The 13968-nt window shown below is 39.9% G+C and overlaps 1 protein-coding gene across 11 annotated transcripts in view; it reads left to right on the top strand.

The window, feature by feature from the left end:
- adgrl2b.1 (adhesion G protein-coupled receptor L2b, tandem duplicate 1) overlaps positions 1 to 13968 on the top strand; it is an 82308-nt gene that overhangs the window by 11968 nt on the left and 56372 nt on the right. For all 11 annotated transcript variants that reach the window (XR_001312139.1, XM_014028915.1, XM_014028907.1 and 8 more), the window contains exon 2: positions 708 to 921. Coding sequence is in view for 10 of the 11 variants with exons in the window: in XM_014028915.1 (XP_013884369.1) it covers positions 846 to 921 (76 nt within the window). In the remaining variant the exon portion in view is untranslated. The remainder of the gene's footprint in view (positions 1 to 707; positions 922 to 13968) is intronic.

The raw sequence follows: 13968 nt of genomic DNA, 5'->3' as shown, positions 1-13968 counted from the left end.
TGTGTGTGTGTGTGTGTGTGTGTGTGTGTGTGTGGCCTTTACCGTATGACACACAACACATCCCTTCTCGCCGTTTGACTTTAGTAAGCAGCTTATCTGTCTTGTGCGTTGGTCTGTCTCAGGCTCTAACCTTTCGCTGCTCGTGCAGACAAAGAACTGTTTTTTGCCGCCCCTCGATAAGACAGGAGACAAAAGTAGCTCTTAAAGCAGCCGTGTCTCTAATGGCGTCCTGTAAGAACGTGTTGCCGGAGCGACAGGCTTTCTCCTGCGGTGATCTGGGAGTAAATGTGGAAGGTGGAACACAGAAAAGTAGGAGAATGAGGCCGTGTAAACATCCAGTCTCAGCAGAGTGCTAAATAAACGGGGAGAGCCTGGCAATCTTTGTATGGTTTGTTGTTTTTTTWATTTATTTWTTTTGTTCCTGCTCTCATAAACACATGAGATCAAAAGTTTTGATATTTCCCAGAAACTTGTGCCTTTTTTAAAAAAAAAGTCTTGTATATTTGATCAGACCGTAGCTATGAGTTTTGTATTCGTGGTGTTCAGACATTTGTTTGACAACTTGTCAGACGCAGTTCACATATGAATTTTTAAATTGTGTCACATGTAGAAAACAGACGCAGCGAAGTAAACAAAACAAACTGATGGCGATATCCTTCAAATCTTTGCATTTTTAAATGTATTTTTCTTTTCTTTTTTTTCTTCAGCTGAAAAGATGATTGGTGATACGTTGCTGAGAACTACCGACCGCTGAAATTCTTCAGGCCTCCCATCCTCCTACTGCTGCGCCTTGAAGCTCTATTAGCAACCACCAGACCTCTGAATTGTTCGGACACAGCAACACGATGGCCTCTGCACTGTGGAGGTGTCCGGTGTTTCGCTGCCTCCTGCTCCTTCTCGTTTGCTTTCACTGCTCACAAGGTGAGTACCCACAGAGGTTGCACGACAAGAAGTAGTTTTAATGCCATTCTAGTCCACTTTTAAAGAGGCTATTTATCACTCAGCGTTGAATTTATTAGAGTGCATTGTTGGGGCCATGTTTAACAATTGACGTTAATATATATATATATATATCCTTGATATAAATTTAATTCAGTTATGTCTTTGTTTCCAGAGAAAACTTCTCCAAAAACCAATGTTTCAAAATCCTGGTTTTAATTTTGCTGAGAATTCTTTTATTCTCTTATTTTTCTACTTTCGTATAGTTGATCTGAACAGCCTGAGTGCTTAAAGCTTCCAAAAAGTTGGAAATAATTTGGTTCTGTTTTAAKTAAAACCTCCCTCTTTTCTTCTTTCTTGTTTTCTTTTCTTTTCCTCCTTTTTGATCAGCACATTTGGCTGTAATTACACATGTTGTGACAAAACACTCCCATCAGTTATATGCCCATCAGAACCACTGATGTAGTGACGTGTGTCTGCATTAATAATGCTCATTTCCTTTCCCCCCCCTCCCTTTCAGTCCCTTTGAACGGGAAACAAAGTAACCTAAAATCACATGGTTGTGTGCCAGGCGTTTTTTTACAGATAGACAATGAGGCACATTATTTAAAGGGGGTTTCATTTTCAATTTGGGTTTTGCATTATTTCTCCCTCTTACTGTTTTGCTCCTGAGATAGATTTKTTTTCCAGTATTATTTTAAGTCTTGCTGTGGTGTACAGTTTGTTAACAAAGGCAATTTGCAGCAGAACAGGCTGCCCCAGCAGTATTTCAAGCAGAGATATTTTGTTGTTAGATTAGTCATTTCAGGCAATATGGAAGAGAAGCTATCTTGAAAAATAGACCTCTGATTTGGTCTGGCTTGGAAACCGAGTTGAATAGTCTTGTTGAGTTTTTGTAAAGAGGAATACTGCTTTGGTATGCAGAAAGTGCAGGTTTTGGGTTTCAGTTGATGTGAGGGCTCTCAGACCCAAGAATGCATATTTGCCCATCGGTCAATAAAGGAACATATGTGTATGTGTGTGTGTGTGTGTGTGTGTGTGTGTGTGTGTGTGTGTGTGTGTGTGTGTGTGTGTGTGTGTGTGTCCATCTGAAAACAATATCTGACTTTATCCACATGCCACTCACCTTCAGCCTGCCGAGCCCTGAGGGGCTGCATCCTGCCGCTTATGATCTTTGTTTCCATCAGCATCCCTGCAATGCAAACTCCACTTGATAATTACCTCCTTTCCCTCACCAGGAGCAGCTATAATCAGGTTATGATTTTCACCCAAAACATACCTCACGCTTTGAAATTCACACTGACATACCTGAACATTTTTTTTGCTTCTGAGGTTTTTTTTTTTTTTTTTCTGGTGGGAGAAAAAAAAAGTTTAGTTTCTTTTTTTTTATTCAGGCACATTTTGTGCATACTAAAAAAGTGTTAGCTGAACAAAAATTAASTGTGCACACAAGTATGAGGTGAAATCATCTAGCAATAGAAACGGCTGTTTTCTTTACCTGCTTCGTTAAAAGACGCATGGTTGGTGATATTTCTCTCATTTTAAATAGTTTTAACACCATTCCTTGTCTTTCAATGTGTATGGGTCCAAAAAAAAAAAAGAAAAAGAAGAAAAAGAGCAGAAAGCAAAACTTTGAACAGCCTGCATGATCAGTTCTAGCAACTTTTTTTGACACATTCACAGTTTGTGAATGATTTTTGCTTCAAGATAATTGTTTCTCAGCTCTTTTATTTCTCTCTTTTCTGAGTTTTTTTTGTTCACTGTTCCTGCAAAAGACTTCAAAGAAATTTTGGGTTTTGTTCAGMACACTTTTTTTAGTTTGTCTGCTCGTTTAAAAAGTCTGTGATGCTGGAGGGCAAAACCTTCAGCTTGCAGCTCATGAGGTTTATTGTTTTAAACTAAGAAAAATTGTATATTTTTCTGTGTTCAGCATTTTTATTAAACATGTTATATTTGCTTCTGATTTACTGATTTTTGAGTCTGTTTTTCTTGCTAGACATATTTGYCATATGCCTGTGGCATCAACAATAGCCCAAAGCATTGATAATTGTTTTTTTATACAATTCTGCACCTTTTTTCCTAAGACATATTACTAATWGCTAGCTAGACATTTCTTTTTTTATCATCAGGCCACAGAACTTGTCTGCAAAATGCTTAAGTTTTGTTCAGTGGTTCATTTGTAAACTTGAAATTTATGGCTTGTGTGGAGGAAAGATTTTCTTCTGTTGGTTTTTGTATTAAGGCTGTATTTGTTCAGCTTTAGATGCACAGCAGAACATCGCTCAGGCACAACAGAGTCTGCTGGATTTTGCTGAAGGTCTTCAGCTGTCAAAGGGTGGGGGGTTGATTTCTCTGTCTAACAATTCTTCTAGCAGTTCTTTTGGAAAAATGCCACCCTCCATTTTTTATTTTTTTGCATCTTCACACCTCCACCGTTCTTGTTACCTGCCATTTTTTAATTTGATTACAGTCAGAGGAAAAGGCTACCTGAACACATCTTCACTCAATTCTTCAGCTTTGTGGGCATCAATTATTTTAATTGTCAGAGTGCTTGGCAGCTGCTCGCGGGAGCCCATGGCTGCTGATTGCTTGGACAGAGTTTGAGGAGGACAGAAATTAGAAATTTCATCACCTGGGGTTTACTAATGCTGAGTGTGAAGAAGCTGTTGCACTAACAAGCTCATTAAGGTCTGAGACCTCGGTAAATTAACTGAGAAGTCAACTGTTTTTAATCGAAAGTTGTAAAACATAAACAGAATTATTGCTTAAGATGATGAAAAGATCATTTTTCTCATTAACTTTAGACACTTTTTGTGCATTCATTCATTTTTCTAATCACGGCAGCAGAAAATGTACTTGCTAACATAATAACAAATGCATTTAATCAAGCCCAGACCATTTCCATATTCTCTCCTATTTAACATTCAAAGTCAAATATTGGACCAATATCCATATTTTGAAGGTAACAATGTGAAAAATTGCTTTTTCTAGCCTGTAACGTGGCTATTAGGATGGATGTGCGCACGATCTGCAGCTTTGTTAGCTTTGCAAAGCTTTGTAACAAGTTTCAGCTCATTGTTCAGCTGCCCCGTTCAATTAATTTTATGTTTTGTGCACTTTCCCCGCTTTTATAATGTTTTCATCTYCTCTTAGCACAGAAAAAAAAACAAGCAAAGAAACAGAGATGAATGTACCGTGCACTTCTTGCTCAGTGCCACCCAGCTAGCTGCCATGTGGTGAACATAGTGGAGCACTTAGCAGCAAAGAAGCCCGTTTATCCCACAGGACCCGGTTGGAACCTAAAACAGCACTAAAGGAACAGGAGGTATTGGATTTAAATGTAGATACAAAGTTGAAAACAAACATAATCTATGTGGGAAGAATTTTTTTTAATCCAGCCCTGAAATAAAAGCTTATCAGTGCAACAATGAAATCCACTGCAGAGAGGTAATTACTCAAGATAAATAGATAAAACTACTGTGACGGATCAAATTATTTGAGACTAATTGCGTTTCAAATCTATTTTGAATTAGTCAAACCATTTTAGTGTTTAAAGTTTTGCCGTGTGCTCTGTCTCGGCTCAATGATTTGTAGTCCAGTTCTTCCGGGTCCTTGTACCATTTTATAACCAATTCATAAAGCGATGCTTCTGTCAGAGTAAAGTAGGTCATGCAGGTATCGGAATTGTTGTATATCTTTCAGCCCACTGAGCCGCCCAGTCTAAAGATATGAAAGACGACCAGACTCAAAAGGAGCAGCCACAAAGGTGGAGCAAGTGCACAGTGGCATATCTGCTGTCAGTGAATGGGAGCTGTTATCTAAGTCATTAAAGAAAAGAAAGACAGATTTGGGAGGAGGTTGTGTCACACAATGTCAGCACATCTTTTTGTAACAATACCAAATGAAGACGTGGCACCTTGAGCAACATAGCCAAATGTTGAATGAAAGTCTAATTGGTTTGTTGCTTCTAACTGTTAGAGATTATTGTCGAAAGGAAATAGTAATATAGTATATGCTGTTAAGTGTCAGGAGGACTGTGATCAGTTATACATTGGGGAAACAAAACAGCCACTGTTCAAAAGAATGAGCCAGCACAGACGAGCTACATCATCAGGTCAGGACTCTGCAGTTTACACTCATCTACAGGCCAGCGGTCACTCTTTCAGGGATGAAGATGTTCTCATCCTTGATAGAGAGGAAAGTTGGTTTGAGAGAGGAGTAAAGGAAGCCATCTTTGTGAAAAAAAAATGTCCACCATTAAACAGAGGTGGAGGCCTTCATGTCCAGTTGTCCTCCTCCTACTATGCTGTTATTGCAAATATCACTCAGTCCCCTGTGAGCAAAAGGTGTGAATCAGGGCCCCATCGATAACCAACACAAATAGGGAACGAGAGACAAAAACAAGGGGACATTGAACCCCACTTGCATTCACTACATTCACATAACAAAACACCAAATWACCACAACCGAAGCATTCAAACCAATAAGTCAGGTGATGGGGCACATGACCCTCTATGAACATTAGAGCTAATCAAGCCTATTGTTAGGCGATGGCCCTCTTTTGCATGTGACCAACCTGTTTGTACACCATGTTGAGGCAGTGCTTTAAGGCTGAGATCACCTGAAACTCATCAGAATGAAGAAGTCTCTTGGAGGAGAGACGAAACGTTTCACTTAAGAAGAACCCCATCCAGAGGACCTACTTATTTTTGATTTTTAATTTTTTCCCCCTGGATTACTGAGATGCATCYYGARACGTAGAAAGGAAGTGTTTGTTAGTGTCCCAGAAAAGTTGCTCCAGCATTAGTAAAATATGTGGAAAGACTTCCCGCACTGAGTGATGAACCGAAAAGTATCATTTACYAGATGTTTTGCTCCATCCTTTCGGCCACGCTTCTGCCTCTCTCTGAAGGCGATTTTGTCGATAGTGAAAGTTCCCTCCGTTGAACGCACCAGCGTGCTCGTGTTCCCCACACCACAGAGGTCAGGAAGGTTAGCGCTGCGTCTCGCCACAACATTTGTGTCAAGCGGTGCCATACATTGTGCTGATGGAGGAGCCTCCCTCGTGCCATGCTGGTATTTCCAGTCTTGGGTTTGACTGAATGGGGGGGGAGGGGGGGTAGCTTTTGTGTTCCAACTTCTCTCTGGCCTCGGGCCATACACAACCAGTCTGTCATCCATTGATATGCTTGGCTTACCATTTTATGATTCATATCAAAAGCTGCGGGTCCATGGTAAGGGCGATCATGAATTATCTGCTAAACCGTGGGAGATTCACAGATGACTGGTCAATCTGTGTGGTGAGAACAAGCATAGAGGAAAGGAAAAATGTGATACATCAGTCTTTCTTTGAAATACTGGAAGTAGTTCAAGGAACAAGGCAGGGGTTCATCATCTGGACTGAATGGACTTTCCTGCAGATTTGGGCACCACATGGACAATGGAAAACTCATCTCATCAATCTTTTTTTTGGTCCTGTTTTTGTTTTTCTAATTTGCTTATACAGTAACTCTAATACTGCATTTGGCTGCAGGTTTGCAGCGTCTTCAGACAGCACTGGGTAAAAGTCTGTGTGACACGGCGCTGCAGTATTTTAATAGCAATATGGAAAAGTCTGCAACATCAGAGAACATGAAACTGAAATGAGCCAGACCCACACGAATGTCCAGGATCAGGGTTTCACTCCGAGGAAATGAAATGCAATATCAACCTCGATGGGGTCATCTTAGATTTATTGCAACAGCGATTTCCTGAGTGCGTTTTTTGGTAAAAGCAAAAGCAGCGAGAAATGTTTCCTTCCAAATCTTTGAGTGTTGGATGATAACTCTTTCCTCTCCACAAGAGAGAGCAGCCCGTCCGTTACTGTGTGTTTAGACGTGATTGTAAAAGTCACAGTAAAATGGCGAGCTGATGAACAAGCACTTAATTTAATGGGCTTGGAGCCGCTGCAGTCGTCTGGCAGTTTGATTTCATTTGCGACGCCTGCCTTAAATCTCTGCAGATTCTGAGAGCAATTCAATTCACACCCCTTATGGCAACAAGTTGTATAAACACTGGACCACATGCCTATCACTCTCTTTCCCTCTGTAGGAGAATTTTATTTTTTCCCTCTCCAGGCAGCAAGTCCAGCTTATAACTGCGATGAGGCTCGCCTCAGATTCTAAACTTTGCTCGCTGCAAGGTGCTGTTTCACAGGAAGGCTCAGCTGTCATAACAAAGCAATGCATTTATTCTTGAAAGAAATCAGGGGAGGCTTTAAAATAAAAAAAATCACAGTAAACGGTGGAAAGATGCAGAATTTTTTTATTTTTTTTGCCTTCCGTCGTGCCTTGGGAGATGTTTGCCTACAGCAGAAATCAACTTTATAAGAAGACAAAAGTATTCGCAGAACCAACAAGAACCTGCTGCAAGTTATTTAGTTTTTTATTTATTAATGTATTTATTTATTTGTTTGTTTTTGTTCGGAATAGTTTTAATGCGCTCGGAGGCAAGTCGTAAATTTATTTGAACAGAAAGCACAAAAGCAAAACAAACAGAGAAGAACAAAAAGCAGGTATAATGTAACATTTCTTTGCAGTAAAGYAATCAAAGCGGGTTGTAAAAAACCTGCAGCAGGTTCCTTTAAGTGCCACCTCTTCAGCTGCATTGTTTTTAATAGTGCCATAGATTTGAAGCAGCAATTTGTCAAGGGGAGCAGACACCTAAAGTGTAAAAGGGAACACAAATGGCATTTAGACAAAAAGCTTCTTGCCGTTGGGGAGAAAAAAAAAAACACAATAATAGGAGGCTACAGTTCTATTTACTGTGTGTGGAAATTGTTTCAAAATGATGCATTTCTCTGTACCTGTCGTTCCCTGCTCGGTATCACAAATGTCATAACAGCTCAGATCTCACAGTTCTGCTACTGATGGTTGTGTTTTACACCGCAAATGCCCGAGTTAAAACAAACCTTGACAGTGGGGGGAAATATGGCAATCAATAAAAGTATTGTGGAAATGACAATTGTGCTTTTTGTGACACCGCTTTGTGTTCACAAAGATTTTGAGGCAGAGAGCTGTAAGTAAAAAAAAGGCAAGAAGTCTCCCTGCTGAGTTTGTTTTAGCAAGTGTTAGTTACAATTCCCCTTGCTCCTTCATGGCTAATGGTCATACATGATGTGAGTCAGTCTGATGAAGTGTGCTAAGTCTCTTTTGCCGTGCGTTTGCCAGCTAAGTCTTTCTACAGGCTATGAATATAGCTCTGTTGCATTAGCTGCTTTACTAATCTCCTCAGGCTGATTTGGTGCCATAGAGCATGACCACATTTTTTTTGTCTTGGAATTAAATGTCACCTGAGGGCGGGTCACCTGCAAACAAAAGGCCACTAGGCGATTTGCAGGTATAAACAGTCTCAGATAAGGAGGCCTTCTCTTGCCGTGCAGGAAATTGAATAAGTACAGACCGAGAGAGAAAGTCAGAGAAACAGCCAAGCACAAAGAAGGGTTTTGTTTGCCTTACACTATCAGTATTGACCCCTCGTAGCGTATATCCTCATTGAGTGTGCACGGCACAATGGTCTCATCGAAGATGAGGAGCAGGAAGCTGTCTGTCATCTAGATCTCCCCATCTGGGCATCTGTTATCAGCACTCCTGTTTTCTGCTCGCATTGACCGGAATGCTGGTGGAAGGGAATGGGGCAAGGTCATCACGCTCAAGTCAGTCAAAGTGGTCAGTGTTGCAGAGATAGCAGGGGGTTATTGCCAAGGAATGTCTGTTTTTTTTCCACTGAATTTCGAAACTTTTTTGAGACTTCAAACAGGATTGCAGGTAAATCCACATGAGGTCTAATCCTGTGTAAGCTCAAGAAATGGAACAGTTGGAATTGCAATTACATATTAGGTTACTTTATGGCAGGATCAACGCTTTGTTCCCTGGTGCTTGCAAATGTATTTATTATTATTATTATTATTATTATTTTGCATGTACAGCACTGTGCAAAAGTTTTAAACCACTTCCATTTTATTTATTTATTTGCCGCAGTTAGACCTGAGACTTTCTTGTAGTCTTTTAAAATAGTTTTAATCATTAGCCTATTGTGCTTTAAAAGTTGCTTTTGGCCTTAGTTGCACTGCTACAGCGCTCGGGCAATATCACCCATACTTCTGGTCAAAAAGACCAGTAAAATGGGTGTTATAAATATAAATTAACACGCTCCAATGTCTTTCTGCTAAAACATTTTGTTCTAACCTCCTTGTTGTAAATGTCTTGAACCTACATCATCCAACTCTCAGCCATTGTCTTAATGTGACAGTTACTTTGGTTGGGAGTATGCAAGCACCAGCCTAAATGTCTTGAAACTGGACACAGTGCGAGCACAAGCTGGTGTGACCAACACATTTTTTAAARTAGATTGCTGCAGAGTCGGCAGTCTGGAAAAAAAAAAGAGCTACTGCAGGATGAACACTGTTAGCAGGACCTCAGGATGTGTCTTAAGGACAGTGCTGATAAAAAAATCACCTTATTAGTGAAAGGAAGAGCACAGGCTTTGCACTAATTGCTTTAGAAGTTGTATTTTTAATGAGCAGGGAAATGTACATTAGATGAAAAACATATGGTACGACAAAGAAGCATTAAAATATTTTTATATTTTATTTTTTAGGTCATAAAATGTTAATTCTTAGCATAAAATACAGAGCTATAAGGAAACAACTGGACTGCACTATTTAATCTGCACTCTCTAATACAGCTTCAACTTTAGCACGAGCAGTTTATAGTCCTAAATAGACTTAACTCAGACCAGTGGAAGTGATAGAGTGACTGTGTTAAAGACCACTGCAGGCTGTGCATCTGTAATAGACACAAAGTGTGTTTCTTATTAGAGTTGTCTGTTCATTATCATCTCAAGGCTGATCTGTTCCCCTCATCGTCATTGTGGTCTCTGCCTCATTATTCATGTTATCCGTGTTCCAGTCGCGGCATCTCCTGACACGCTGTCTGAGGGCTGTGTACATGCAGGGCTGCATTTAAGGAGGTGGAGGGCTGATCAGGGGAACTCTGCCCCAGCAAACAAGAACACAGAGTCAAGCATGTGATGGTGACTAACCCACCTCCTCCTCCTCCTCCTCCTCCTCCCTGCCACCTCCCGCTCCTTTCTCTGGTTCATCCTACCTCCTTTTTCATCTCAATCCCCACCCTCGGGGAAGCACCTGACTTGTTCTGAGATGTTCCTCGTGTGGAAAATCCAGATGGGGTTTAAGTGCAGGGGTAAAAATGTGGGCTTCAAGGGGGGTTTAGGCATCACTCAGGGCGGATCAAACCTGTGAAACTATAACCCCGTTGCACACAGGAGATTTATTTTAACTCACTTCTTTCCATGTGTTTCATCAACTTCCCTGAAGAGATGCAACAATATGGTAGATATTGAACAAGCAATGAACTAATTCTGTCAGAGTGACACTCTCCCGGGAGCATATGTTTTCATCTTCCAAGCCAAACATTTGTTTCTTTTAAATGTTTAGCCTCTGATATTTGTAGTTGCGAGAAAAGGTTGTTTTCTCGGTAGATTATGAAAAGTGTCAGATTAGACTTTAATCAAACTAATAGAGTCCTGAACCAAACAAAACATCACATCTAATAACATCCGCAGCAGTATTTCTCCTATCGTGGCACTTTAATAAACACTGACCCTTATGCATTTAGAGGATTATGTGTATTAGGAATAAATGATGCTTTCCTGTCTTTTTCCGCCCCTTCTTTGATGTGCAACCACAAGGTCAAGGATCATACCACCAATCTACAAAGAAAAAAATTACAGCTTAATTAAGTAGTTTTTAGAGCCCCAACYTTTGCAATAACGTTTTGAAAATGTTCCGCCTTTTTTGTGTCTGATCTGGAGATCCGGTATACAAAGTATTCCAACATGTCTACTTTTTAACAAAACATTAAAAAAATAATATTTTGTAATGCAAGCATTCTGTGCTGTTAGGTATTCTTCACATGAGATACCATGTTCAAAGTCAAAAACTTGTTTTTTTATTTCAGCTTTGAATTTATTCTCTGAAGTTGTGTTTTCTTTTAGGCTATGCTACCTTTGTAATCACTTTCACAGTTGTACAGCTGCAGATAGTATGACTGAACAAACGTGTTTTAAAAGCTTTATCTGCACTGGTCTGTTTGGTCTGCAGTCGCTATATGATATTGATATCAAGTCTTTCAATGTAAAAGGCCACACAAGCTGCCTATCTCCACTATCAGAGAGAGAGAGAGAGAGAGAGAGAGTCTTTTTCAAGAGGCATTAGCAAACAATATAGTGTTCAAAAAGGGCCACAAAGGCCAGGTACACCCAGGATTAAGCTCTGAACAACAAAGCTGGGATTCCTCTCATAAACATTCTTTATCGGGCCAGAGCAACAAATGGCGGGCAATTTTGTAATTGCCCATGCTTGTTTGTCAGTTGGACAGTTAGTAAAATATTTCATCAATGGAGTTGCACAATGTTGGAGAAATRTGCGATGTGCAGTGTCGTTTTATATTTCAATGACGATGGTTACAATAAACCCACATTTCCCTCACTCCCCACCTTCTCTGTCATCACTATCAAACCTGAATCGTGATGTTGATGTTTTATRATCATTTAGTGGTTTGACATGACACTAATGTGGCTAACTTGTGGGTGAGCCTTACTTTTTGCTCGGCAGACTCCCAGAAGAAACAAAAAAACCGTCATAAGCCTCTTAAAGTCACTATGTCATTTTTGTGTGTGGATTAAACACACTAAAGTTTTGGTCACACCTACTCATTCATTTTAAACATCCTGCCGAATTGTTTTATTATTTCTCTTAATGCAGTTTTTGTTAACTTTAGGCCAGAGGAGGCGTTCTGCCTTATCTTGTTTTCAGTGTTTGTGTTAATCAAGCTCACTTGCTTAGAATCCTTTCGGTTCAACACATAGTTGGCATGAATGTTGTTTTACTCAACAGAGAAAATATTAAATGCCTCCATCTGGCGTGATAGCATCTATCTTTCTCTAAATTGGCCCACCTGAGGAGTCAAGAGGCAGCAGTGGGGAGTCTGTCACGCTTAACCCCAGCAATATGACAAATCCCTCACTTTAAACCCTCATCAACAAGACGTGCGTCAACACCAAATATGTTTTCCTTTTCTCCTTTTCTGTTTTTGCAAGTTAAGAAAACATTTAGAGGATGAATTGGAGAAAAGGCTGCAGTCCAAATTGCGACTAAGGAATTTGAACCTGCGACGCTGAATTCATGCATCACCCAAGAGAAAAGGGATACGACCCAGAGTGCTTCATCCAACCACAAATGCAGTCGGTTCTATATTGCCCGTTTCTATTTTAGAAATCTTATATGGGAATCAAGAGTGTCTGATAGCAGCAGTCTGGGAAAGGCGGGTGTAGCCCCGGGGTTTGTGGTCTTGTCTGACACTGTCTTTAGAAACAATTCCCAGCAAGGTGGACCAGAGCAGAGACTAAAGTGTCATGGGAAACGGTGCGATATGTCCGACCTGATATTCAGTGTTTCACTGCATTTCAACAGTTGAAATGAAATTTGATCTGTTGAGACATATTGAAGGCTTACTGGGGTGTCTTTTGTATTTGAAAAGCAGGTGTTACTTTGTGAATCCCTAAATCTCTGTTCTAATCTCCCACCTCTCTCCTCTGTGCCTCTCACAGCTGATGAGTGGTCATATTTGATATTGGTGAACATTTTGGGCAACAGCTTTGACTGTTTTACCAATTAGGAGAGAAGTAACTTGACATTTTCTGTGACTGTTGCTATTAAATCTAGGGTTGTAGGTAACAGGTGAAGTAATCTTATTGGTCCATTTAGTTGTTGTCTGACCAAAAACGGAAGGTTTTAATGAAAATGTGAAAAGAAAGGTTGGAATAAGAGGTAAAACATCAATGAGTCTTTGTCCTGTAATAATAAAGGAATTGTTCAAATACTTTCAAATGGGGTTCCTTGGAAATGGTATGATTATATTAACTGTTGTAAATTCTCTTGAACTACCTCACTTTGGAGAAACTGCATTAAAATCTGAACAGATTGACAAGCTAATGACTATTCCAAGCAGGACCAAAACTAAAGTGGATTGTAACTGATTTAGGTTTTAATGCTGTTTGTTCACATTTTGAGTACCCAGTAAAAATCGTATTCTCCAGCAGAGCAAAACCTGTCCGAGTCTAACCACTCTGTCCCCCCAGATATTGGATTAAAGAGGCATCTCCCACTGCTGTAGGAAATAACTTGACTCTTAAGATTTGCTCTTTCTTCCAAAGATGTTGGTTACCAGTAGTATCAGGAATGAAACGACATAAAAAAGACAAACAATCTTGAAGTGCTCCTGCTGTGACCACGCTGGGGGCACTCATTTAACTAAAGGCTACACCCTCTTTTATGCTGCTGAAGAAAAGCGTCCCTGTCAAACCAAAACCCAGAACAATAGGGGCCAGCCTCGGGGAAGCAGGGCCATTTGCATGCAGCTGTTTGCCGTTTCCAGGACCACAAAGGCCAATCAAAGAAAACTTAATGGAAGATGACAAGCGTCAACCAGTGCTTTTGCTCTCTGTCTGTGCCAGGCCTTGTCATTCTCTTTACCCTCCAAAAATGCCCCACTTTTTAAAAACTAAACATTCCTTTAGTTTTTTTTCCTTCTGTTCTCTTCCTTTGATGTCCCAGTGGAGTGTAGTTTGAAGGGTTAACGACTGGTCATCATGACTGCAATCCTAAAAGCTCACATGCAGTGCAACAAAAATGCAGAGTTGTAAATTAACTAAGTACAAATACTTTGTTATTGTACTTAAGCAGAAATTTTGGTTATCTGAACTTTACTTTACCAATTATTTTTCAGCGTACTTTTTACTTTTACTCGTTATATTTTTACACAATTATCTGTACTTTCTACTTACTACATTTTTTAAAAAGGTAAGAAGTAGAAAGTCGTTACACTTATTTTATTCCGAGTTGTTATTACTTAAAAAAATACTATCCTGATAAATTGTGTCTCCTGGATAGGGTGAATTTAATTGTAG

Source organism: Austrofundulus limnaeus, unplaced genomic scaffold, assembly GCF_001266775.1.
Source record: "Austrofundulus limnaeus strain Quisiro unplaced genomic scaffold, Austrofundulus_limnaeus-1.0 Scaffold829, whole genome shotgun sequence".
NCBI lineage: Eukaryota > Metazoa > Chordata > Actinopteri > Cyprinodontiformes > Rivulidae > Austrofundulus > Austrofundulus limnaeus.
This window is presented reverse-complemented; position numbering and strand designations above follow the sequence as displayed.